General features: G+C 39.9%; 1 protein-coding gene across 1 annotated transcript in view; it reads left to right on the forward strand.

Annotated features, from left to right (window-relative positions):
- The window catches only part of MYH8 (myosin heavy chain 8), a 31,134-nt gene extending 7,334 nt beyond the window's left edge, over positions 1-23,800 (forward strand). The window contains exons 11-38 of the mRNA XM_033184546.1: positions 232-350; positions 436-585; positions 2,000-2,170; positions 3,377-3,686; positions 3,801-3,868; positions 6,715-6,802; positions 6,887-7,004; positions 7,347-7,470; positions 7,567-7,703; positions 9,464-9,719; positions 12,286-12,528; positions 12,620-12,796; positions 12,878-13,023; positions 13,110-13,200; positions 13,290-13,679; positions 14,090-14,216; positions 14,869-14,987; positions 15,115-15,311; positions 16,787-16,970; positions 17,055-17,220; positions 17,337-17,461; positions 18,370-18,678; positions 19,362-19,565; positions 20,584-20,709; positions 20,796-20,966; positions 21,151-21,255; positions 21,818-21,913; positions 23,528-23,800. Coding sequence (XP_033040437.1) covers positions 232-350; positions 436-585; positions 2,000-2,170; positions 3,377-3,686; positions 3,801-3,868; positions 6,715-6,802; positions 6,887-7,004; positions 7,347-7,470; positions 7,567-7,703; positions 9,464-9,719; positions 12,286-12,528; positions 12,620-12,796; positions 12,878-13,023; positions 13,110-13,200; positions 13,290-13,679; positions 14,090-14,216; positions 14,869-14,987; positions 15,115-15,311; positions 16,787-16,970; positions 17,055-17,220; positions 17,337-17,461; positions 18,370-18,678; positions 19,362-19,565; positions 20,584-20,709; positions 20,796-20,966; positions 21,151-21,255; positions 21,818-21,913; positions 23,528-23,677 — 4,667 coding nt within the window. The 3' untranslated portion in view covers positions 23,678-23,800. The remainder of the gene's footprint in view (positions 1-231; positions 351-435; positions 586-1,999; positions 2,171-3,376; positions 3,687-3,800; positions 3,869-6,714; positions 6,803-6,886; positions 7,005-7,346; positions 7,471-7,566; positions 7,704-9,463; positions 9,720-12,285; positions 12,529-12,619; positions 12,797-12,877; positions 13,024-13,109; positions 13,201-13,289; positions 13,680-14,089; positions 14,217-14,868; positions 14,988-15,114; positions 15,312-16,786; positions 16,971-17,054; positions 17,221-17,336; positions 17,462-18,369; positions 18,679-19,361; positions 19,566-20,583; positions 20,710-20,795; positions 20,967-21,150; positions 21,256-21,817; positions 21,914-23,527) is intronic.
- The last annotated feature ends 3,045 nt before the right edge of the window (positions 23,801-26,845 follow it).

Below are 26,845 nucleotides of genomic sequence, written 5' to 3' on the forward strand. Positions count from 1 at the left end.
GTTGATGAAAAATTTCTTTAAAACTACTTGTAATAAATCACTAAAGGTCAGTATAAGCAATCAACCATTTACTGGCAACCACATGCTCTAAGGTTAGAGAATCTCATTTGGCCTTTTATAGAGTTATTTGAGCTTTTTATTTAAATAATAGGTTGAATTGGAGAAAAAATGGAAAGAGTAGGTAAAAGAGGATATCCTTCATGAAACATGTCCTGAACTGTGTTTCTGCAGTTGCTGACAAGGCAGCCTATCTTCAGAGTCTGAACTCTGCAGACCTACTCAAAGCCCTCTGCTACCCCAGGGTCAAGGTCGGCAATGAGTATGTCACCAAAGGTCAAACTGTGCAGCAGGTAAGTACATGACCTCAATGAATCATACACATCTCAGGCCTTCATGGCATGTCTTTAACAACACCAACAAACATTATCTATGAAGGTGTACAATGCGGTGGGTGCTCTCGCCAAAGCCGTCTATGAGAAGATGTTCCTGTGGATGGTGACCCGCATCAACCAGCAGCTGGACACCAAGCAGCCCCGGCAGTACTTCATCGGGGTCTTGGACATTGCTGGCTTTGAAATCTTTGATGTGAGTTATCTTCATGTTAATAAGAATTAAGAAGGAGGCAATTGTGGGCTTTGATGTATTAAGTATTATCATTATTCATTCACATTTATAGTGTCCATATTACTTGCCTCCAACACTGCACCTAGAACAAGGGTTATCTGCAAAATAGGAGGTAACATAATGTACTACTAATAATAGCTAACACTCACTGGGCCAGCAGTGCACACTAGGGACTTCAAAATGTTACCTTATTTAATCTTCAAAACAACCCAAGGAGTAGCTAATATTCTCCCAACTTATATAAAAGAAACTGAGATGCAGGGAAATCAAAACACTAGCTAAAGATCTCACAGGTGCATAAGACAAATCCAGGACAGCAACCCAGATCTACAGCAGTTGGTCCATACACAAGCCTTCTTCATAGAGGAGAAAAGGCCCAAAGGTAGAAGCCTAGAGACAGATGAGAGTCTGTCTCTCCTCTTCCAGATTCATCTTACACAAACTATTTTACCGCCAGGGCATCAGTCCACCATCTATAAAATAAGGGAGTAAATTATTACAAAGACTCTTGTGGATCTTCAACTGCTATACTATATCAGGTCCCTGGTTTTACACACCTGACAAGGGGGATCTGCTAAATGTCTGCTATAAATAGAAGAGAAATTACCCTAACGATTTCACTTTATACATCAAGACCTTTATACTAAAGGTCTTAAGATCAGCTTTCCTTAATAATGTAACAGCCAAAGTTGAAAATGTGAACTTTATTTTGAATTGGAGAGTGGGAGTGGTAAAAGAAGCGAGGCTTGCCAATAAACTCCTTTCCCCTTACCTTTGAATCTAAACCGTAACACAGGACCGTGGTTGAACTTTTAATGTATACCCTTGTCCATGGAATCTTAGAGGAGAAAAGGTAAATTCTACCAGAACTTGTGTTCTAACATTGATATCTGGGACCCTAAACAATGCCTGGAATTCATGAGAAAGGCTCATGTGAATAAAGATCTTTTCTTTCAGAGTCTCACTCTGCCACCCAGTCTGGAGTGCAGTGGCACGATCTCGGCTCACTGCAACCTCCGCCTCCCAGGTTCAAGCGATTCTCCTGCCTCAGCCTCCCAAGTAGCTGGGATTACAGATGCCCGCCACCATGCCCAGCTACTTTTTTTGTATTTTTAGTAGAGACAGGGTTTCACCATGTTGGCCAGGATGGTCTTGATCTCTTGACCTCATGCTCCACCCAGCCAGCCTCCCAAAGTGCTGGAATTACAGTTGTGAGACACCACGCCAGGCCAATGATCATTTTTTGAAGGAATAACAGTTTGAATTGCATCTCATTACTACATTCCACATTTTTTTAATAAAAGAATTTTTTCAGTGATGAATTTTACTACTATAAAAACTCATTCGATTTGGAAATCTCTACTATTTTGTATAGTTCAACAGCCTGGAGCAGCTGTGCATCAACTTCACCAACGAGAAACTGCAACAGTTTTTCAACCACCACATGTTCGTGCTGGAGCAGGAGGAGTACAAGAAGGAAGGTATCGAGTGGACGTTCATCGACTTCGGGATGGACCTGGCTGCCTGCATCGAGCTCATTGAGAAGGTCAGTTTGGTTTCCAAAGAAGGGCAGACTGCGAGGATCACTTTCCCAGAAATCTTAAGCAATTCCAGAAAGTATTACTGTAATCTTTCTGGAATGGTTTGTGATCTGAACAAATTGGAAAATTACTACTTAGAAATGACTTCCTCTTTTTAACTTTTACATAAGAAAGATCTGACAGTGTTTACTTTGTTTTGTTCTAACCATTCTTATTCTGATACTGGATCAAACCCAACTTTAACGCAGCACTGAAAACTCTATTTGAGATGTTCTGCTTCACTGCAACTACTATCCTCATTAGTTCTTGATCTATCTCCATTATGATCCATGATGTCTACAATAAAAATATTTTTCTATATAAAAATTAATGCACACATGATACAGTTAGTGCTTTCATGAAAGCTAATCTGTTCAAAGTCAAGAAGTCAAACTGCATATGCTACTTCATAATCGATTTTATTTATTTAGTTAGTTAGTTATTTAGACAGAGTCTCACTCTGTTGCCCAGGCTGAAGTGCAATGGTGCGATCACAGCTCACTGCAGCCTAAACCTTGAGGCTCAAGCAATCCTCTCACCTCCGTCTCCTGGTGAGAGAGACCGGGAGACGGAGTAGCTGGGACCACCGGCATGTGCTTGGCTAATTTTTGAATTTTTTGTAGAGACAGTGTCTTGCCATGTTGCCCTAGCTGGTCTCGAACTCCTGAGTTCAAGTGATCCTCCTGTCTTGTCCTCCCAAAGTATTAGGATTACAGGCGTAAGCCACTGTACTCAGCTTATAATCTATTTTAAAGAAATTAAATACCCAAAATATCTTAAAGAAAGTTTGGTTGTTTATACTGTTTAATTACTGCATAGAGTCAACATCGTAAGTCAGCAAGTTATTTTCATAGCAAAAAAAAACTCTGACAATAGATTTATTCACTGAATAGGAAAAAAGTGTGATAATACACAACATTTCAACATGCTGTGTTGAGGGAGTTTGCATCCAGCTATTCTTCTAATTGAAAGTAATGCTACAGATTGAATGTGAGAAGAATAGTGCAAAAGTCACTGTAGTGATAACAAGGGACTTCTTTGAGCTATGACCCTGGTTTATTTCAGACATATATTTAATCGGGTGTGCTCATAATTCAGTCAAATGACAGCCACCATGTCTCTATCTTTTGAGAGAAGTTAAGTTGACACCAATGTTACTTTTCTGAATCTAGCCTATGGGCATCTTCTCCATCCTGGAAGAGGAGTGCATGTTCCCCAAGGCAACAGACACCTCCTTCAAGAACAAGCTGTATGACCAGCACCTGGGCAAGTCCGCCAACTTCCAGAAGCCCAAGGTGGTCAAAGGCAAGGCCGAGGCCCACTTCTCTCTGATTCACTATGCTGGCACTGTGGACTACAACATTACTGGCTGGCTGGACAAGAACAAGGACCCCCTGAATGACACTGTGGTGGGGTTGTACCAGAAGTCTGCAATGAAGACTCTAGCCAGTCTCTTTTCCACGTATGCGAGTGCTGAAGCAGGTACTTTCTGTGTCCTTAATCTAAATTGAACCCATTCTCATAGAATGTTATAATACATGTTCATATAAGCCTCTGGTATTCTATTCTTATTGATGGGTTTTCTTTTTACCTCAGATAGCGGCGCAAAGAAAGGTGCTAAGAAAAAGGGCTCTTCTTTCCAGACTGTGTCTGCCCTTTTCAGGGTAAAGTACAAATTTAATTTGAAATATCTACTCAGTTTCTAGGAATTATCATAATTAAGGATTTAGAATACATTATGAGGGAATAAAATGTTAACAGGAGGCCGGGCGCAGTGGCTCAAGCCTGTAATCCCAGCACTTTGGGAGGCCGAGACGGGCGGATCACGAGGTCAGGAGATCGAGACCCTCCTGGCTAACACGGTGAAACCCCGTCTCTACTAAAAAATACAAAAAACTAGCCAGGCGAGGTGGCGGGCGCCTGTAGCCCCAGCTACTCGGGAGGCTGAGGCAGGAGAATGGCTTAAACCCGGGAGGCGGAGCTTGCAGTGAGCTGAGATCCGGCCACTGCACTCCAGCCTGGGCGACACAGCGAGACTCCGTCTCAAAAAAAAAAAAAAAATGTTAACAGGAACCACTTCAAATATCCGCTCTTGTCAAGAGTATAGCCAAAGAAATACTACTTCTGTAGGAACGGATGCTTTACCCATTATTCCTTATTATGATTATCTAATGTATTCAGGATGGCCAAAATGTCCTTAGAAACTTTCTTATTATCTAATGAAGCTGATTTCTAAAGAAGTATAGTTAAACTTCAGAGCTGTCCCTGTGGAGAGCCAGATTCTTATTCCACTAATGTTGCCCTTTGAAAATGTTCCTGAGTTCCTGAGAATGAGCTTCAGAAACACTCTTCATGACATCTTTCACCAAAACATATCTTTGTCCTCTGAGGTGAATTTCATTTTTCCTTACAGCTGAAAATCATCTAAAGCCAAGCCCAGTGATTTAAATGGATCATTAAGATACGAAATATCTCTTGAGATTAAAGAATAATAGTTTCACTACAAAATAATGTGATTTCCCTATGTAGCTTAAAAAATGGTTCTTATAGATGGACTAATAATGGCTTTTAATAATATCAAAATATGTATGGCTAAGTCTCATTCCTTATAAAACTAAAATATAGACATGACATACGACCTATGATATAAACAAGAAAACTACTCTTGTTCTTTTTCTTTCTCACAACCAATTTGCATTATCTTACCAAATAAGACTTCTGTTTTATCAACTTGCTTTCATACGTGTTTTCAAAATTAGGAACTCACATTACTTATTTTCTTCATTTCCTAATGGTTAACTGAGATACGAAAAAAAAAAAAAAAAAATCTGCCTTCTTGGCCAGGCGCAGTGGCTCACGCCTGTAATCCCAGCACTTTGGGAGACCAAGGCAGGCAGATCACGAGGTCAGGAGATCGAGACCAGCCTGGCCAATATGGTGAAATCCCATCTTTACTAAAACTATACAAATTAGCTGGGCATAGTGGTGCGCGCCTGTAGTCCCAGCTACTCGGGAGGCTGAGGCAGAAGAATCACTTGAACCCGGGAGGCAGAGGTTGCAGTGGACCGAGATTGCACCACTGTACTCCAGCCTGGGCAACTGAGTGAGATTCTGTCAAAAAAAAAAAAAAAAAAAAAAAAATCTGCCTTCTTAAGCGTTTACCTAAGAATATTGAGAAATATTCATATGAGTTTTCTATGGCTGATTAAAACATCATCCTCTGGCACAACTGAGTATTTCTGGAATAACTCCCCCCATATGCTTCAGATAGTAAATAGTCTCAGGTACCTAACACCCACCCACCCAAGGTTATATAGTTTCACTATTTTATTTTATTTTATTTTATTTTATTTTATTTTATTTTCGAGATGAAGTCTTGCTTTATCACCCAGGCTATAGTGCAGTGGCGTGATCTCGGCTCACTGCAACCTCCGCCTCCTGGGTTCAAGCAATTTTCCTGCCTCAGCCTTCTGAGCAGTTGGGATTACAGGTGCCCGCCACCACACCCGGCTAATTTTTGTATTTTTAGTAGAGACGGGGTTTCACCATGTTGGTCAGGCTGGTCTCGAACTCCTGACCTCACGATCCACCCACCTCGGCCTCCCAAAGTGCTGGGATTACAGGCGTGAGCCGCCATGCCCAGCCAGTTTCACAATTTTAGACTCTGCAAAAACCAAAACAAAACCAGAGGTTAAGAGGTCCCAGGGAGCCGGGCGCGGTGGCTCACGCCTGTAATCCCAGCACTTTGGGAGGCCGAGGCGGGCGGATCACAAGGTCAGGAGATCGAGACCATGGTGAAATCCCGTCTCTACTAAAAATACAAAAAAATTAGCCGGGTGCGGTTGCGGGCGCCTGTAGTCCCAGCTACTCAGGAGGCTGAGGCAGGAGAATGGCGTGAACCCGGGAGGCGGAGCTTGCAGTGAGCCGAGATCCGGCCACAGCACTCCAGCCTGGGCGGCAGAGCGAGACTCTGCCTCAAAAAAAAAAAAAAAAAAAAGAGGTCCCAGGGAATAATACACTCAAGGAAGGAAAGGCAAAAGTTAGGACAATTGCTAACTTAGGTTACCACTGTAAACTGCTACTGTGAAAATTATTAGCACTGAGAGAGATGAAAGAGACCCCACAAACAATCTCAACTATTCTCAGATAATGTCCAGAGAAACAAAAGGGATTTTATAGAGTCAGGTAGCTCATTAGTAGCATAGCAAGGCCATCACTTTTTATCTTGTGATTCTCCGTTGAGAACCTTTCCTTGTGAATCACAAGGTTACTGAACTGCAATTTGTTTATGAGACAGATCCCTGGTGTTACAAAGGAATGCCTTGGAGATGCGCATTCCTTCCAAGCACTTTGGCCTTTTTGTTATTTGGCAGGCTAGAACTCTTGAGACCCTCAAAATACAGAGCAATGAAGCCTCACAGATGCATGCCTAGTAAAGGACTGTCTAGGTTCATTCAAAACAACCTGAAGTAGAACTTTTTCATCAAGTCCTTTCTGTCTGGTTTTCTAGGAAAATTTAAATAAACTGATGACGAATCTGAGGAGCACACACCCTCACTTCGTACGGTGTATCATTCCCAATGAAACCAAAACTCCTGGTAAGACACAGAGAGTGAAATAACCAAACAGGCACAGGTTTGAAAATCAAATGCCCAGTAATAAGTACTGTTCTATATTTTTAGGGGCAATGGAACATGAACTTGTGTTGCACCAGCTGAGGTGTAATGGTGTGCTGGAAGGCATCCGCATCTGTAGGAAAGGATTCCCAAGCAGAATCTTATACGGTGATTTTAAACAAAGGTCAGTCTTCTTTGTTGTATTTCATTAATACTGTGAATATTTTACCATCTTAATTGTGTCCTCTGTTCATTTTGTTTCATATATCCTCAGTATATATTAAAAAATTAAGAAGTCGAATAATATAGTCTTGTGGTAGTAGGATAATACAACAGGTTAGAAGGATAACAGGAAGCAGGCATGCAACAGAAAATCATATTGTTTTACTATCTGTCCTCAAAGGACAGTTGGATTTTCTACTTTTATTTCTACTCTCAGATTTTTGTTGATATTTCTTTTTGGTGTCATTTTTGTTGGCATGTGGTCACATTTTCCTAACCATTCCTTCTTTGTTTAACTGAGCAGATACAAGGTTTTAAATGCAAGTGCTATTCCAGAGGGACAGTTCATTGACAGCAAGAAGGCTTCTGAGAAACTTCTTGCTTCTATTGACATTGATCACACTCAATATAAATTTGGACATACCAAGGTATATTGTGATTTATTTACACCTGACCCAAGTACCTTCTGCCATTTCTGCGTCTCCTGCAGTATGGGGATGATTTGTGACTGTCTCTTTCTCCAGGTTTTCTTCAAAGCTGGCCTCCTGGGTCTTCTGGAAGAAATGAGAGATGAAAAATTGGCCCAGATTATAACAAGAACACAAGCTGTCTGTAGGGGATTCCTAATGAGGGTAGAATATCAGAAGATGTTGCAAAGGAGGTAACAACCATACAGAATATCAGAGTTAGAAGGTCCCTTAAGGACTATCAATCAGTCTTCTTCATTCATTTATTATTTCGTTTTGTGGCTAATAGTTCCTCTCACCCAATTCAGAACTCACTCCTACAACACAGCAGCCTTTGCTTCAGCTCTCACAATTGGATTCCCTTCAAAACTTCTCTCCTACCTCCAGCCATCTCACACACAGCCACAAGAATAGTTTGCAGTAAACAGTATTTTTGTCAAGCCATTTGCTTGCTTGCCTGCCAAGGCCCTCTCTATTCCCCACCTCATCTATCATTTCCAACCACATAGCCTTTTCCAGCCAGGCTAAACAATTTGCTTATCTACTATTCTCTCATTTGCTTATCTCCTTATCTCATCTCTCCCCTCATCCTAATTTATCTATTTACCAATTTAAAACTTTAATTTCCCTTTTCTGTAACTAACCTCACCCAGTTTGTCTACCCAACACTACTGCATTCCCTCTACTTAGGCACACACTGTGCATTCATTTTTCTCATCTGTACTAATTCAGGCCCGCAATGGAAGTGTTCCTGAGTCTTTCCCATGTGTGAACGTTATGGTCTGTGTCAAGGTATCTGCCTTCACAGAGTTACAAGTCTTAAAAATTGGACCTATAGGCCGGGCGCGGTGGCTCACACCTGTAATCCCAGCACTTTGGGAGGCCAAGGCGGGTGGATCACGAGGTCAGGAGATCGAGACCATCCTGGCTAACACGGTGAAACCCCGTCTCTACTAAATATACAAAAAATTAGCCGGGCAAGGTGGCGGGCGCCTGTAGTTCTAGCTACTCTGAGGACTCCCAGCTAGGCTGAGGCAGGAGAATGGCGTCAACCGGGAGGCGGAGCTTGCAGTGAGCCGAGATGGCACCACTGCACTCCAGCCTGGGCGACAGAGCGAGACTCCATCCCCCCCAAAAAAAAAAAAAATTGGACCTATAGAGATGGAATTTCCATTTTAACAAGCTTGAAGAAACAGACACATTGCTACAAGGTAGTCAAACCTAGCCAGTCGATGGCTATAGTTTGCAGTAGGGGTACCTTTTATTACTTTTCACTTTATTTCAATAAAATAAATTTTAGAGCTCAACAGAGGCTGAATGCCTCGCAAATATTAACAATCCAATTAATCAGTTAAGACTGAGGCACTTGAAAGAATTTGAGATAAGCCAGTGTATTATCTGAAGAAGATAGCAAAAAAAGTTGATAGAGTGGACAATTCAGTGTTGTTCAAAATAAGAGGAGCAACTTCAAGGAAGAGATGACAAACCATACTCTCAGTTTAGGTGGGCAATTCAGAAAGCAACCTATGCCATTTCACAGTTCTCATCCGTATGCCCACAGACAGGCAGCACAATCAACATGCAATCGCCACGCCCACCTCAAATCACTAATACTGTCATAGGTCAAATGACATGTGCTGACCTTACATTCAAAATATTCACCCCTAAAGGCACTTTCTTTGCTAGTTTGATAGGGACTGAGAACACAGAAGACCTGCTCAATATGAACAGCATTCAATTAGCAAAGTGGTTATACTGAGGGCTACTGACCATGAGTGTGAGTGTCAGAATGTGTGTACACGTATGTGTGTGTAAAGCCTGCATATAATATGTAGAGAATGTGACATATTTATTTGTGAGGGGCATTCATTAAAAGGGAAATCTGTGTGTGATAAGAAACAATAACATTGCCTCTAATGGATCAGTCTACACTGATATTTTCATGTCATCGCAGAGAAGCACTTTTCTGCATCCAGTATAATGTCCGTGCCTTTATGAATGTCAAGCACTGGCCCTGGATGAAACTGTTCTTCAAGATTAAGCCCCTCCTCAAGAGTGCGGAGACTGAGAAAGAGATGGCCACCATGAAGGAAGAATTCCAGAAAACAAAAGATGAACTTGCCAAGTCAGAGGCAAAAAGGAAGGAGCTAGAGGAAAAAATGGTCACTCTCTTAAAAGAGAAAAATGACCTGCAACTCCAGGTTCAATCTGTGAGTACTCCATATTCTGAATGCACCATGTTACTGAAGCTTTTTTGAAACACACATATACTGTGGATTTACAAATGATCTCTACTTGAAAATCTCAAGTTGCTGTTTTTAATACCTCATTTATCTTTCAATATTCTATGAGGAAGAAAAGCCACAATTATTTCCAAGTTACAATGGGAAAAGGAAAGATTGAAGAATTTGTTTAAATAATATCACAACATTTAACAGCCATGAAGGAAGTAGCTTAAAGCCAACCCCCACAAGTTTCAGACAAATATTTTACCCCTTTGCCTGGGCTACTTTAGCCCAGCATTAAAAGTACAGCCCTATTTTCTAAATTCAAGTCTATGAGATGTATTTAAATTCAAACTTATTTCTCTCTATATCTCCTTTCCCCAACCCCCAAGATTTAGCTCAATACATTTATCTGTATTTAATGGAACTGAACTACCAGCATGTCAGGCAGAGCAATGTGTCCTCCTGATTCTTCCTCTGATGCAAACCTCTAGTTCCTAGCCTCTGTTTATTGGTGCAGGAAGGAGGGACGACAGTTAGGGTGGGGAGTAGGTTTGGCAGGAGCATGCTCGTCAAAGGTAACCTCCCATTTCCTTGGTTCAACAAACCTAACAATATCATAAACTAACCTGTGAAAAGGATAGTTTTCCTACTTTTTTTTTTTAAGCAACTTTCAATTTTTCCTTCTGATACCTTCATTTATATGAAGGTTACATTTTTCCAAAAGCACAGGACCGTAGCCTCTCTCTCTTACCATCTTTTCACAGTTATCATCAGTCAGTGAGTAAATGTGTATTGAGTATACCACTATTAAAAATAAATATATTAAGCAGTAAAGCTCAAAAAAAGAAAAAGAAAAAGAATCCCACAGTAAGTCCCCATTATATTTCATTTAAATGTTTTTTAAAACTCAAGAACAAAACGAACACTGGGAAATTAAAAAATATTCCCCAGGTCAAGGTAACCTAATAAATTAGGGACTGATCTTTATTTGAATTCTTTCATTAGTCACTTATAAAAACTTTATTGAGCTACACAGTTTCTGAGAATTACACTTTCTCATACATTCTAAAATTCATTTTGATAATTATGGGAGAAGGGGAGAGGGCCATAAATGGGATGCACAAAGCAAATGTGGCATAACTTAGCAACTGGTGAATCTAGGTTCATAACATATCACTGTTCATTCTATTTTTTTTTTTTCCTAATTTGACATACGGGTTTGAAAATTTTCAAAATTTCAGGGGCTCAACATAGACTTTCCACATTAACCATATTTAGAAGGGAATAGGAAAACAAAACCAAACAAAAACACAAAAGCAGAAAGAGCTAAGAACAGTTCATCGATCTTTCCTTAACTAGAACTGTCCTGGCCAGAAGAACCTCTAGCCTAGTCAATGGTACAACTCTCTGAAAATTATGTTGCAGTTTAGACCTATTGCCCATGTTGTGTATAAAAATAAAACAATGAAACCACAAAACTTAAAGAACATTTCTGTTACACTGGGGAAATCTGAATATAGACTATATATTAGATAGTATTATTGTATCAGTGATAATATTTTCATTTGTAATAACAGTATTGTAGTTATACAGGAGAATGTTCACGTTCTTAGGAGCAAAATGCTAAAATATCATGATATCTACCATTTACTTTCAAATGATTTAGGAGAGTGTGTGTGTGTGCGTCCGCATGTGCATATATATGTGTCTATGTGTGTGTTTAGAGCGAGAAAAAACAGTAAAATGCTAAAAATGCAAGGATTTAGGTAAATGGTATATGGCAATTTATTGTATTATTCATACGGCTATTCTGTAAGTTTAACAGTTTTCAAAATAAAAGTTAGGGTAAAAGTTCCAAAAAATACAATTCATTTTAACACTAATGGGTAATTCTTTAAATGGAAATGTAAATTTTCAACAATTATAGCACTGTATGAACTATCAGGAAAGTTTTAGTATATTAAAAAATACTACATGGAAATGTATTTAAGTTATTTTTCTTCTTTTTCTTTTTTCAATACTGCCTAGCAATTAGTGGTTTGAGGGGGACAGGGAATGATCAAAACCAAAACTAACCAATTTAACTAAATCAAAATCTTTAAATATTACAGCTGAAAAGCTCTTGGCAATTATTTATTCAAAATATACATATATGAATATATATAAATATATACATACATGAATAAAAGGAATAAAGCAGTTTGCCCAAAGTCATACATATGGAAGCAATATTGTGACAAGAACCCAGGCTTCCTTTTGCCTGATTTAGAGGTCTTTCCACTCTTCTACAAATTATTTTTTAAATAGACAACAGCTCCAATCCAATAACTTTGCAAACTAGTTTGCTTCTAAAACTATAGTCTCACTTCTAATAAGCTGCATTTCTCCAGACCATGTAATAATGTTCGATTCAATTAAATTTATATTCATACTGAAACATTCAACAGACTTCAATAAAACACTATTATTTTTGTGCAAAAAAAAAACAACAAAAAAACAAGTTTCAAAATAAGTAACACTCTAAGTATCTGAATGAATCTCTCCATAGGAAGCAGATAGCTTGGCTGATGCAGAGGAAAGGTGTGAGCAACTGATTAAAAACAAAATCCAACTTGAGGCCAAAATCAAAGAGGTGACTGAAAGAGCTGAGGAGGAGGAAGAGATCAATGCTGAGCTGACAGCCAAGAAGAGGAAACTGGAGGATGAATGTTCAGAACTCAAGAAAGACATTGATGACCTTGAGCTGACACTGGCCAAGGTTGAGAAGGAGAAACATGCCACAGAGAACAAGGTATCAATCATATTCTACAATACTGTATAGAGGTTCTGCCACCAACTAAATTGCTTTATAGGAGAAATAATCTCTTTCTTAACCTTTGTAGGTGAAAAATCTTACAGAAGAGATGGCAGGCCTGGATGAAACCATTGCAAAACTGTCCAAGGAGAAGAAGGCTCTCCAAGAGGCCCACCAGCAGACCCTGGATGACTTGCAGGCAGAGGAGGACAAAGTCAACACCCTGACCAAAGCTAAAACCAAGCTAGAACAGCAAGTGGATGATGTAAGCACATTTTAAATATCCCTTTGAAAGACTTTTTTAAATATATACTTTCAATTTTTACCATATTTACTTTCTTATTAGCTTGAAGGGTCTCTGGAACAAGAAAGGAAGCTTCGAATGGATCTAGAAAGAGCAAAGAGGAAACTGGAGGGTGATCTCAAATTGGCCCAAGAATCCACAATGGATATAGAAAATGACAAACAGCAACTTGACGAAAAGCTTAAAAAGTAGGAGCTTTTTAGAAAAAAACTTCTATGTGATATCATCTTTCAATTTATATGAGTATTAATACGTCTTGTTCTTCTGTCTAAAGGAAAGAATTTGAAATTAGCAATTTGATAAGCAAAATTGAAGATGAACAAGCTGTAGAAATTCAACTACAGAAGAAAATCAAAGAGTTGCAGGTGAGTCATCTCACCTCTAGTTTTTCTGCACACCAAAAAAACACTGAAGTTGAGATGAGTTTATGTTTATGTGCTTCTTTCATTCCCAGGCCCGCATTGAGGAGCTGGAGGAAGAAATTGAGGCAGAGCGGGCCTCCCGAGCCAAGGCAGAGAAGCAGCGCTCTGACCTCTCGCGGGAACTGGAGGAGATCAGCGAGAGGCTGGAAGAAGCCGGTGGGGCAACTTCCGCTCAGGTGGAATTGAACAAGAAGCGGGAGGCTGAGTTTCAGAAACTGCGCAGGGACATGGAGGAGGCCACCCTGCAGCATGAAGCTATGGCAGCTGCTCTTCGGAAAAAGCACGCAGACAGTATGGCTGAGCTTGGGGAGCAGATTGACAACCTGCAGCGGGTCAAACAGAAGCTGGAGAAGGAGAAGAGTGAGCTGAAGATGGAGATTGATGACCTTAGCAGTAACGCAGAGGCCATTTCCAAAGCCAAGGTACCCAATACTGTCTCTGAATGAAGGTAATCATCTATAAGAACACCCACTGTTCTCTATCACTAAACATTGTTTGCAGGCATTTTTCAGGACTACTTAAATATTTTCTAACCTATATATCCCATTCTATAGTATTTTTTTAATGCTGGTTATGATCTATTAAGATGATTTCAAAATCCACTTTAAGCAAGTGTCAATATCATTGGGATAAATGGTCTCCCACAATAACCAGTTTAGGCACATTATGCACTCACCATGCCTAAATTCTTGCATGTTCCACAGAGTTGATGTCCTAACTTTCTACTCACACTTGACATGAATTTATTTACTCTACAAGTATTTTAAGAATCAAGTTTTAACTTTTTTTATTGCATTCAATGTCTCATCTTTCATTGCTACATATCCTGTAGGGGAATCTTGAAAAGATGTGCCGCGCTCTAGAAGACCAAGTGAGTGAGCTCAAGACCAAGGAAGAGGAGCAGCAGCGGCTGATCAATGATCTCACAGGGCAGAGAGCACGTCTGCAGACAGAAGCAGGTAAAGACATCTTCTCTGGGTCCCAAAACCATGGACTAAATAAAAAGGATTCTAGGGGTTCTAATAAACAGCAATATTCCCACTTTAGAGAAAGATAAACAAATGATCAGAGTTTGCTGAGAAGGTCAAAAAGGAAAGAAAGCAAGACTGAGCAGACAAGTTTACTTACAACACTCCTATGGCAATGGTGCTTTTAAATCTCCGGTTCTAACCAGTTCTATAAAAATACTTAGAAGCAGATGATGTGTAGATTAAATACATCACACACAGACACACACACACATACAGACACACAGACACACACACACAGGTTGAGTATCCCTAATCTGAAAATCAAAAATCTGAAATGCTCCAAAACTCAAAACTGAGGGCTGGCATGATGTCCAAATGAAACGCTCACTGCAGCATTTCAGATTTTAGATTTTCGGATTAGGGATGTTGAACTGGTAAGTGTAATGCTAATATTCTAAAATCAAACAAAAATCTGAAATCTGAAACACTTCTGGTCCCAAGCATTTCAGGTAAGGAATATACAGCTTGTGTGTGTATACACACACACATACACATATACATGCATACATATATATAAATATAAAAGGTTTACACTTATTTTTATGCTAGTAAAAAATTCCCTTACGTCTATTATTCCTAGGTGAATATTCTCGACAATTAGATGAGAAAGATGCTTTAGTCTCTCAACTTTCAAGGAGCAAGCAAGCATCTACTCAGCAGATTGAAGAGCTGAAACGTCAACTAGAGGAAGAAACTAAAGTGAGTTTTGCCAAAGATTTTTTTGACTAACCAAATCTAAACCTGCCCAGTTAGGCTCTACTTGGGATGTGTACGTTAAATATCACTGAATATATGAATTTATGTCACTGAACTGCTACTTCTGCAGGCCAAGAACGCCCTGGCGCACGCCCTGCAGTCCTCCCGCCATGACTGCGACCTGCTGCGGGAACAGTATGAGGAGGAGCAGGAAGGCAAAGCTGAACTGCAGAGGGCGCTGTCCAAGGCCAACAGTGAGGTTGCTCAGTGGAGGACCAAATACGAGACGGACGCCATTCAGCGCACAGAGGAGCTGGAGGAGGCCAAGTATGTGTTGTGAACTCTAGAAAAGGAACTCCCAGAAGCAGCTGTGATATTTATGATGATGATAACATAACAATAGCAAAAACTAACATTTATTGAGTGCATACTGTGTCAAGTATTTTATATATATATAAATATCAGCTTATTTACCTTCATAACAATATTATATTGGTATCATTATTCTGATCCCCATTTTACAGATGAGGAAGTTGAGGCTATAAGATGTTAACCAACTAACCCAAAGGTTATCTGCTTAATAAATGATACAACTGGGTTTGGAGCCTGTCATTCTGATTCCACAGCCCACCTTCTTAAGCATTGAGTAGAAGACATACCTCTTAAAACTCACATTGGAGGCCACCAAACCATACATAATGTTTAGGGTTTGGCCTAAATAAAGTAAAGCCTTAGTCTGCATATAAACAAACGGAGACCTTCAAGTAGATCTCCTTGGGCATCAAGTCAAAGGTTTTTCTCTACCATAAGGATGTGTACTTGGCACACAACTGAAAATGAACTGAGAATGTAGAGAATTCAGGAGGGGGAAAAAAAAAACCCTGCCTTTGTTTGAACTGCATGAATTGTCCTGATTTATCTATGAATTTCTTTCCCTGGAAAGATTGTCCAAATACAATGATTAGAAGAAACTGGCTATTCTCTAAGGAAAAGAATACATAAAATGGAATGGAAAGTCTGAGAAAGCAAATGAATATGCTCAGTATATTTCTGGTCAGTAAAATATCTAGTTAACGTCAAATCTATATTGGAGTCAGAATGAATATATAAGTCAAACAACAAGATTGTCCTGGCTAATAATTTTCCACAGTCATACTCAATCAGAAGTCTTAAAAATCCTGAGTTACTTAGATAGTAAGGCACATACAATGGCAGCACCAACAGCAGCCTCTAAGAATTCTATAATATTCCAAAGACTTGTTTCCAACTCTTCACCACTTTGGACCTTTCCAAACAGTTTACCAATCTAGAAAGCAGTTCTGGCTGCCACCATTTTGAAAATCATATGCTATTTGCCAGTATAGAAACAGGACTGTGGCCAGGCGCAGTGGCTCACACCTGTAACCAAACAAGTGGCTCACACCTTGGGCTCACTTTGGGAGCCCAAGGCGGGTGGATCACCTAAGGTCAGGAGTTCAAGACCAGCTTGGCCAACATATAGTGAAACCCTGTTTCTATTTAAAAAAAAAAAAAATACAAAAATTAGCTGGGCATGGTGGTGCATGCCTGAAATCCCAGCTATTTGGGAAGCTGAAGCAGGAGAATCACTTGAACCCCGGGGCTTGCAGTGAGCCGAGATGGCGCCACTGCACTCCAGCCTGGCGACAGAGCGAGACTCTGTCTCTTAAAAAAGAAACAAAAGAAAAGAAACAGGACTGTGAAAAGGGACCAAGGAGGTTATCACTTTGCTTCTTTTGCTTCTGGTCTTGGCCATTCTCCTGACTGCCTGGCTAACTTTTCAGGAAGAAGTTGGCCCAGCGCCTGCAAGAAGCGGAGGAACATGTAGAAGCTGTGAACGCCAAATGTGCTTCCCTTGAAAAGACAAAGCAGCGGCTCCAGAATGAAGTTGAAGACCTCATGCTTGATGTGGAAAGGTCTAATGCAGCCTGTGCAGCTCTTGATAAGAAGCAAAGGAACTTTGACAAGGTGGCCCAGACTGCTTAAACTTTAAGAGCGTTTTACTTGGTCTTCCTTTCTCCTTGGATCAACTCATGATTTATTGCTTTTCAGGTCCTATCAGAATGGAAACAGAAGTATGAGGAAACTCAGGCTGAACTTGAGGCCTCCCAGAAGGAGGCCTGTTCTCTTAGCACCGAGCTGTTCAAGGTGAAGAATGCCTATGAGGAATCCCTGGATCATCTCGAAACGCTAAGAAGAGAAAATAAGAACTTGCAACGTGAGTCCTCCCAGTCCTCCCAGTCCTCCCCGTCCTCCCTTCCCCATATATCCCTGGGAGGACCTTGCCATGTTGCCATCTTTCTGACCATTTCTCTCCTGTCTGTTCAACCACAGAGGAGATTTCTGACCTCACTGAGCAGGTTGCAGAGGGAGGAAAGCAAATTCATGAATTGGAGAAAATAAAGAAGCAAGTAGAACAAGAGAAATGTGAAATTCAGGCTGCTTTAGAGGAAGCAGAGGTACATATTACCTTGTATTATGTTATGGAAAAACAAAGACAAACATCAGTTAAAAAAAAACAAAGTGGGGCTAGTGATAATTTAAACTTACAGGATCTTTATGAAGGGCAACTTGGCAATAGTTATCAAAATCCTTAAAAATGTAAATACTCTGACCCATCAATTCTATTTCTAAGATTTTATCACCCAAAAAATGTCAACTGGAGTAAAACTTTAAGACAAAGATGTCCAATCTAAGAACAAAAGTAAGCAAATTACAGAACAGCCATATGATGAAATTTTATACAGCCACTAAATATGACTATTTTGGAAAAATATTTTACAGTAGACAGTATTTTAAAGACACAAATTTGCATATACAATATAATTTTGATTATGCAAAAATATATAGAAGTAGGAAAAAGGACTTGAAAAAAATACACCACATTAAAATGTTTATCTCTTGCTGGGAGAACAACAGCTGGTTTTTTCTTTGTTTTTATGTATTGCCCTCACATTATACAATGCACATTTATTATGTAATCAGAAAAAAATTAACATATTTTAAAACTGATAATTTCTAGACCCGGGGTTAGTATGCTCCACAAGAACATTTTCATTTCTAAAACAGATTGAGAGTTTATATTTACTATACATGAATTTAATTATATAATTGTATTAGTACTAATATGAGTAATATTTGTATAGCACAAAGCACCTTTATTGCAGAGCTGCTCTAAATAATCTGTCACTGAATAAACAAAATAATAATTTACCTAGAAGATTCCCAGAACTATTATATTTTTATATTTTGTATTATACTTTGTAAAATTAGACAAACTGATATTGATAAGAGTTTGGCTCACAAGGGAATATACTCCAAATACTCAGGCTTTTCTCCATTATTAATTGACAACTGTTTTGTTAAGGCATCTCTTGAACATGAAGAAGGAAAGATTCTGCGTATCCAGCTTGAGTTAAACCAAGTCAAGTCTGAAGTTGATAGAAAAATTGCAGAAAAAGATGAGGAAATTGACCAGCTGAAGAGAAACCACACTAGAATCGTGGAGACAATGCAGAGCACGCTGGATGCAGAGATTAGAAGCAGAAATGATGCTCTGAGAGTCAAGAAGAAAATGGAAGGAGATCTGAATGAAATGGAAATCCAGCTGAATCATGCCAATCGCTTAGCTGCAGAGAGTTTAAGGAACTACAGGAACACCCAAGGAATCCTGAAGGTAAATGGGTCCACATTTGCCTCCCAGATGAAGCAGGGAAAGTACCTGTCTTCCATTTCCCAAACACCTTGTTAAACCATCCTTTTTTTCTCTTAACAAATTATACAGCTGACAGCACAAAGGTGACTGAATTAAAAACACATAGAACATATTATTTTTAAGAAAATGTTATGTAGAAGATCAAACAGATGCCTAGGCATTACAATATGATATGAAAGAAAGTGAACAGACTTGGGCACCAGACAGGCCTGAGGCTGAGTCTTAGTTTTGTCATTTACTAGCTGCCTGATTTTAAGCAAGTTATTTAACCTCTCAGAACCTCTGTTCCTTCTTCAAAATAAGAATGAAACTCCCGACCTCACCGAGTTACTGTGAAGATCAAATGAAATAACAGATGTCAAGTCCTGGAGAGAGCATATGGAAGCTGCTCCACAAAAGACAGACATTAGTGACTCACACATGACACAATAACCAGTTAATGGCAGAAACAGAACAAGAATCTGTGTCTCCTGATAATTCTCTCTCACCCTAAGCAAATGACCTAACCATACTCAGATGCAGTCAAATGACAGGCATAGGTCATCTTCTGTTCCTGGCACCAGTACAATCTCCCAATTCATCTCCTGGGATCTTCAAATCCCCTTCAGAACACCTAAAGACTTTTTCTGTTTTTCACTTAACAGGAAACCCAGCTCCACCTGGATGATGCTCTCCAGGGCCAAGAAGACCTGAAGGAACAGCTGGCGATCATAGAGCGCAGAGCCAACCTGCTGCAGGCTGAGATCGAGGAGCTGCGGGCCACTCTGGAGCAGACAGAGAGGAGCAGGAAAATCGCAGAACAGGAGCTCCTGGATGCCAGTGAGCGTGTCCAGCTCCTCCACACCCAGGTGAGACCCTCACATCAAGCAAATGCTGGTGTACTGGTAGGGTGATGCATTAGAATTATAACATGAAAGTACTCAATTTGTATAAATATGTGTATGTAAACAAGGATGGGGAATATGCTCAAAAATACTCATTGCCATTATCTTAGGGTAATTAGATTATGGGTGATTTTTTGTTTTTTTTTTTTTTTGATGTGTGTTCCTGTTTCTTTCTTGGGGGTTTTCCCCCCCCAAAAAAGTTATTACTTCTTTATCTAAAAATAAGGTTTGGCTATTTAGAAACCATGAGGAAACCATGAGGTAGAATAATATTGAGTAAAGATACCTGCTACCTCCAAAATGTGAAAATGTTCCATGCAGTGTTTCTCATCGGTAGCACTTAAGCATTTAGCACTGCTGTGTTCACTGTCCCCATGCCTTACGGCACATTTAGCATTCCTGACTTGCCCAGGCATTAAATGCAGTAGCACCCCCTAGTCATTTTGACAACCAAAAATATCTACCCCTAAACATTTTCAAATACCCATTGAGACAATATTGCTTCTCTCTGAGAAACACTGAGTTGAAATCTTAAGAATGTGTTTTCAGAAGACAAATTCAGTGCTCTCCAAGGGAACAAATCATGAAAATTCAGAGAGAATAGATCCTACTAAGCAAGAAATTCTCAGTGCCTGCCACTCACAAAACGAATTTATCCTTTTCTATTTCCAACCTTCCAGAGAGAGAATAACTAGTGATGTCTGACTGAAATATAATTAAAAGAACAATTAACTAAGGTATGCCAATAAAGGCATTCTCAAACCTCAGAAGTCCTTATGCATAAATCAGATGGACACTGGGGAAGTTGGGGGAAAGGAGTTCCTACCTTGCAAATAATTAACATTTTCCACTGAACAAATAATTAAAGTTTAGTGAAATGTTGCCAACAGATCCCCTGCATGAACCAACAAGTAAGACACTTGTAAAATCCCAAGAGGGCAAATGACAAATTTTGTAAATTTCCACTGACTACTTTTAACAGAATACCAGCCTCATCAACACCAAGAAGAAATTAGAAAATGATGTTTCTCAACTCCAAAGTGAAGTGGAAGAAGTAATCCAAGAATCACGCAATGCAGAAGAGAAAGCCAAGAAGGCCATCACTGACGTAAGATGAACATTTGTCTTACTGACACACGTATGCTACCTGCTATCATCAAGTTTCATTACTTCATTAATTTATTTCCTAAATAGGCTGCCATGATGGCTGAGGAGCTGAAGAAGGAACAGGACACCAGCGCCCACCTGGAGCGGATGAAGAAGAACCTGGAGCAGACAGTGAAGGACCTGCAGCACCGTCTAGATGAGGCCGAGCAGCTGGCGCTGAAGGGTGGGAAGAAGCAGATCCAGAAACTGGAGGCCAGGGTGGGTGTCTCAATCTCTCTAAATCTGGGAAGGGAAAAAGGGCACACTCTCTACCCTTCTCTCTTCCTGCACAAGACTCCCATCCTGTCCTGGAGCTAGGAACACCCACCCCATGCCTTCAGTAGGTCTTGGGCTAATTAATATCCCCCAACACTGACTGCGTAAGTATTTTTCTTGGCTGCAGGTACGTGAGCTTGAAGGAGAGGTTGAAAATGAACAGAAACGTAATGCAGAGGCTGTTAAAGGTCTACGGAAACATGAGCGACGAGTAAAAGAACTCACCTACCAGGTAAAGGGAATAGCCTTCCAGAATATCCAGTCTTCCTGCCCAGAAGGAAATTGAAAACCTTATGAACATGTATGTATATGCCACTCACAAACAAATATGCATTAACTTGGTACATATAAGGAGTAAAGACAGTTGCTTATCACAGACCTATACTAAAACTTAGGGAGGCCTTCAGATTTCTGAAGTTTAGAAAAATAGCATGAGAGTAAAGAACACAGATTTTAAAGACAGATAAACTGGGTATTAGTCCTAGTCTGGCCTCTCTTGCTTGTTGAACTTAATACTCTAAACCTCAGTTTCTTCACCTGTAAAATAGGGATAACAGCATCTATTTTCCAGGATAGGGAGGTAAGGATTAGAGATGTGTGTAATTCTCTAATACAGGGCCTGCACACTGGAAACATTTAACAAGAGTGCTACTGTTAATTTTATGAAGAAAATCGCAGAGTTGATCAGGTTTACCCTAGGCCCACCTGCTATCATGCCAAATGATTTTATTTTAGTATCCAGAGTAGCCTAATTTCTTTGGAATGAATGCAGATGATTTTTTTCAAACTTTCAGACTGAAGAAGATCGCAAGAATGTTCTCAGGCTGCAGGACTTGGTAGATAAATTACAGGCGAAGGTGAAATCATACAAGAGACTAGCTGAGGAAGCTGTAAGTATCTTTAAGTCCTTGAGGAAAGAAGGAAATTTCTTTTGCAGTAGAAAGTGTTTTAAAAGAATCCATCAATAAGAAAGAAGATGCAATGAAAGTGAAAATCTGCCACTCATATTTTAAGAGGGATGATTTTATAAATATGAATTTGTCCCCCCCCAATCCAAATTACAGAACAAGATTTCTAAAGGAGATTTTTTTTTTTTTTTTTTTGAGACAGAGACTCTCTGCATCACCCACGTTGGAGTGCAGTGGTGTGATCTTGGCTCACTGCAACCTCTGCCTCCCAACCTCAAGCGATTCTTATGCCTCAGCCTCTCCAGTAGCTGGGACGACAGGCATGCGCCACCACACCTGCCTGGTTTTTGTATTTTCAGTAGAGATGGGGTTTCACCATGTTGGCCAGGCTGGTCTCGAACTCCTGGCCTCAAGTGATCCGCCCGCCTCGGCCTCCCAAAGTGCTGGGATTACAGGCATGAATCACCACACCCAGCCAAGATATTTATATTATTAAGCAATTTGTAAGGGTTGAGGGGGGCAAGTTCCAAACAGCTTGCTACTTGATAGCTGCAAATGATATACAGTAGGAATTCTAATTAATACCATCATAATTTTCCTCTCCCTGTAGACATTGAAAAAATCAAGTTCTCAAAAGCCAAACATCAATCTTTTTTTTTTTTTTTTTTTTTTGAGATGGAGTCTCTATGGCCCAGGCTGGAGTGCAGTGGCCGGATCTCAGCTCACTACAAGCTCCGCCTCCCAGGTTTACGCCATTCTCCTGCCTCAGCCTCCAGAGTAGCTGGGACTACAGGCACCCGCCACCTCGCCCGGCTAGTTTTTTTTATATTTTTTAGTAGGGACGGGGTTTCACCATGTTAGCCAGGATGGTCTCGAACTCCCGACCTCGTGATCTGCCCATCTCGGCCTCCCAAAGTGCTGGGATTACAGGCTTGAGCCACCGCGCCAGGCCCAACATCAATCTTTTAACCCACCTGACCTCTTCACTCCCTACTAGTGTCAACAGTGGGGGCTCTTGTCCCCACATTTGCTGTAGCTACTATAAGAACATGTTAGAAGATTCTTTACCCATACTCTTCCGGGTTATCCCTCCACTCTTCCAGACACATGTGATAGGAAGGAAGTAAATAGGAAGGAAGAAAAGGAAAGAAAAAAGGGAGAGGCATAAATGGTAATGAGTCAAATAACAGAGAAGACTTTCTTCCTAGTCCTACCTTTTCCCTTTCTTTATATAGTAGAATGAAAACATATGGCAAAAATATAGTAAGTGATATTTCCTCAAGTTATAATTTGGCCTTGCATTTACTTACTGATGTCTATAAGGGTACATAGATCTCTTCCTCCTTTCCACAGACCATACATCATAAAAGTAGGTATGGGCTTTATATTAGGCTGTCTCCTCCACTTCAAAACTCTCCTTTCATTCTTTAAAGTAAAAATTACAGTTGAAGTGATAAACTCTGTCTAGATTTGAAGTCGGATATGCTAAATAGACCATAAGAAGGAAATATGTGATTTGAGGAACTCATCCTGTCTGGTGATAAGTGCAATGAGAACCACACAGTCTAATTCTCACAATTTTATCTCTATTCTTAGGAGGAACAATCCAATGCTAATCTATCTAAATTCCGCAAACTCCAGCACGAGTTGGAGGAGGCTGAGGAACGGGCTGACATTGCTGAGTCCCAGGTCAACAAATTGCGAGTGAAGAGCCGAGAGGTTCACACAAAAATCAATGCAGAGTAAACACACCTGCCTGATGCTATCAAGTGGCTGAAGAAAGGCACAAAATGTGCTGTTTTTGGTCACTTGCTTTATGATATTTATTTACCTCTTAAAGCTGAATAAATAAAAACTACAGTAAATGTATACATTAAACCGGACTTTCATTTTTTCACTTACAAAGCTATTTATGCTCACAGTTCTCACCTAGCTACTAATCTCTTAATATTATATATGGCTTGGCAGAGTATTCAATATTTTATGCCTTCAGCACCACCCGACAGTCCCTTTCCCACCTCTTCACCCCCGCAACACACACACAAATACCTTTTGCTGAGCTCGTTGTTATTATATCTCTCTAGATTGCTACAAATTACTAAGAAAAACACTCCCTGAGGCTGCCCTCCATATGGGGCCATTCATTTACTCCACAAACAGATACTGAGCATCTACCATGTGCATCAATACAATAAATCAATAAATAGTGCCAGGCACTGTTTAAGTTCTGTGGGTACGGCAGTGAACAAAATACAGTTTCTGCTTGCTAAGACTTATATTCCACAAGGAAAGAAAAGCAATAAATAAATTCATAACTATGTAATGAGCCAGATGACAAGTACTAATGGGAAATTAAAAAGTAAGAGATGCCGGGCGCGGTGGCTCACGCCTGTAATCCCAGCACTTTGGGAGGCCGAGGCGGGCGGATCACAAGGTCAGGAAATCGAGACCACGGTGAAACCCCGTCTCTACTAAAAATACAAAAAATTAGCCGGGCACGGTGGCGGGTGCCTGTAGTCCCAGCTACTCAGGAGGCTGAGGCAGGAGAATGGCGTGAACCTGGGAGGCGGAGCTTGCAGTGAGCCGAGATCGAGCCACTGCACTCCAGCCTGGGCGACAGAGGGAGACTCTGTCTCAAAAAAATATATAAATAAATAAAAATAAAAAAATAAAAAGTAAGAGAGACGCATTTACTATTTCATAGAGAGTAGTCAAGGAAGGCGTCTCTGGTAAGAAGACATTTGAACAGTGACCCAAAGGAGGTAAGAGAGTAAACCAAGTGAGTATATGGGCGCACAGCACATCCAGGCAGAGAACAACAGAAAATGCAAAGGCCCTAAGGCAAGGGAAGGTAGGGGATGTTAGAGGGGCAGGGAGGAGGCCAAGCAGGGCAGGAAGAGAATGAGCAAGAAGAGATAGTTAAGGCATAAGAGAGGAACCAAGAGGCCAGATCATGTAGAGCCCCTTAGGCCACTCTAAGGACTTTTGCCTTTATTCAGGGTGAAGTGGGAAAGCTTTGGAGGATTTTCAGCAGGGTGATATTAACATACATTTTAAAAGAATCACTCTGGCTGCTGTGTTGAGAATCAACTAAGGGAGCAAAGATAGACACTGGGAAACTAGTTAGGAGCCTACTGAAAAACAAAGGATAAAAGATGACAGTGGCAATTGGATGCAGTGGCTCACAGCTGGAATCCTAACACTTTGGGAGGTTGAAGTGGGCAGATCACTTGAGCTCAAGAGTTCGAGACCAGCCTGAGCAACATGGCAAAACCCCATCTCTACTAAAAATAGAAAAAAAGAAAAAAATTAGCAGGGTATAGTGGCATATGCCTGTAGTCCCAGCTACTGGGGAGGCTGAGGCGGGAGAATCACCTGAGCCCGGGAAGTCAAGGCTGCAATAAACCAAGATCACAACACTGCACTGTAGCCTGGGAGAAAGAGACCCCGTCTCAAAACAAAAACAAAAACAAAAAACAAACAAAAAAACTAACAACAACAATAAAAAACTATGACAGTGGCTTAGGGCAGAAAAATAACATCGGGAGACAAAGAGAAGTGGATGGATTCCAGATTTATCGAAGGTAGCTAGCATACATAGTATTGTCAGATAGATTGGATGAGGGACAGAGTGAAAGAATGAACTTATGAAACAGGGACAGAAAATAAGACAAAAAAATAAAAAGGCTTGATGGAGTAGAACAGACGTGTTTGGCCTCCAGAAAGAGGAAGCAGCAGAACAAAAATGCAATCTGGACAAAGACTGTACTTTATGCACTCCTTCTACCTTCTAACATTTACTGTCCCCCAACCTCTAAACCCCATCGGCCTCAATCTTTTACAGTATAAATTGTGTAGACCACAATCTCAAATGTGTCTAATAACAAAAGTTTAAAACAAAAAAGAGAAAAAAAATTTAAATTATCTCCAAAAACAAAATTTTGGATCAAAGAGGAAATCAAAACTATAATCATAAGAACATCTAGAAAGAAACAAAAGAAGAAATCTTTGTGACCTCGGCTTAGGCAAAGATGTCCTAGATATGACACCAAACATATAGGCCACAAAAGAAAAAATTGATCAATTGTACATCATCAAAATTTAAAGCTTCTGCTCTTTGAAAAACACTGTTATAAAGAGAATGAAAAGACAAGTCACAGACTGAAAGTATTTACAACTTATATCCGTGACAAAAGATTTATATTCAGAATATATGAACAAATCTAAAAATCCAGTGAAAAGAAAACAACCTAATACTTTAAAAGGCAAAAGGTTTGGACAAACATTTCACTAAACATATAGATGATATTTAAAAGACATCTGAAAAAACATTCAACATCAGAGTCATGAGAAAAATATCAATAAAAAACAGTAAGTTACCGCAACACATTTACTACAATGACTAAAAGACCAAAGTGTTGGCCAAGAGTCATAAAATAAAATGTTACAATGACTTAGGAAAGCAGTTTGGCAACTTCTTAAAAAGTTAACAAATTCTCTGTATGATCTAGTCATCTCTCTTCCCAGGTATTTACCAAAGAGAAATGAAAGCATATGTCCAAATGAAAACTTGTACACAAATGTTTATGGCACATTTATTTGTAATTGGAGCAAAAACCAAAAAGAAGAACCAAAATATCCATCAACGAATGGGTAAACAAATTATGGTATATCCATACAATGAAATACTACTCAGCAATAAAAAGAAACTATTAACACAAAAAAGAATGAATCTCAAGATAATTATGTTGACTGAAAGCAGCAGCCTCTCCAAAAAGTACATACTATGTGATTCTATTTATATAAAATTCTAAAAAATGAAAACTACAGTGATAGAAAGTGGACCAGCAGTTGGCTAGTGATGCAGAGGGAGGGTTTGTGGGGGGCACAAAGAAAGAGTGGCGGGGATTACAA

The sequence above is a fragment of the Trachypithecus francoisi genome, unplaced genomic scaffold, assembly GCF_009764315.1.
Source record: "Trachypithecus francoisi isolate TF-2019V2 unplaced genomic scaffold, Tfra_2.0 Lachesis_group20, whole genome shotgun sequence".
NCBI lineage: Eukaryota > Metazoa > Chordata > Mammalia > Primates > Cercopithecidae > Trachypithecus > Trachypithecus francoisi.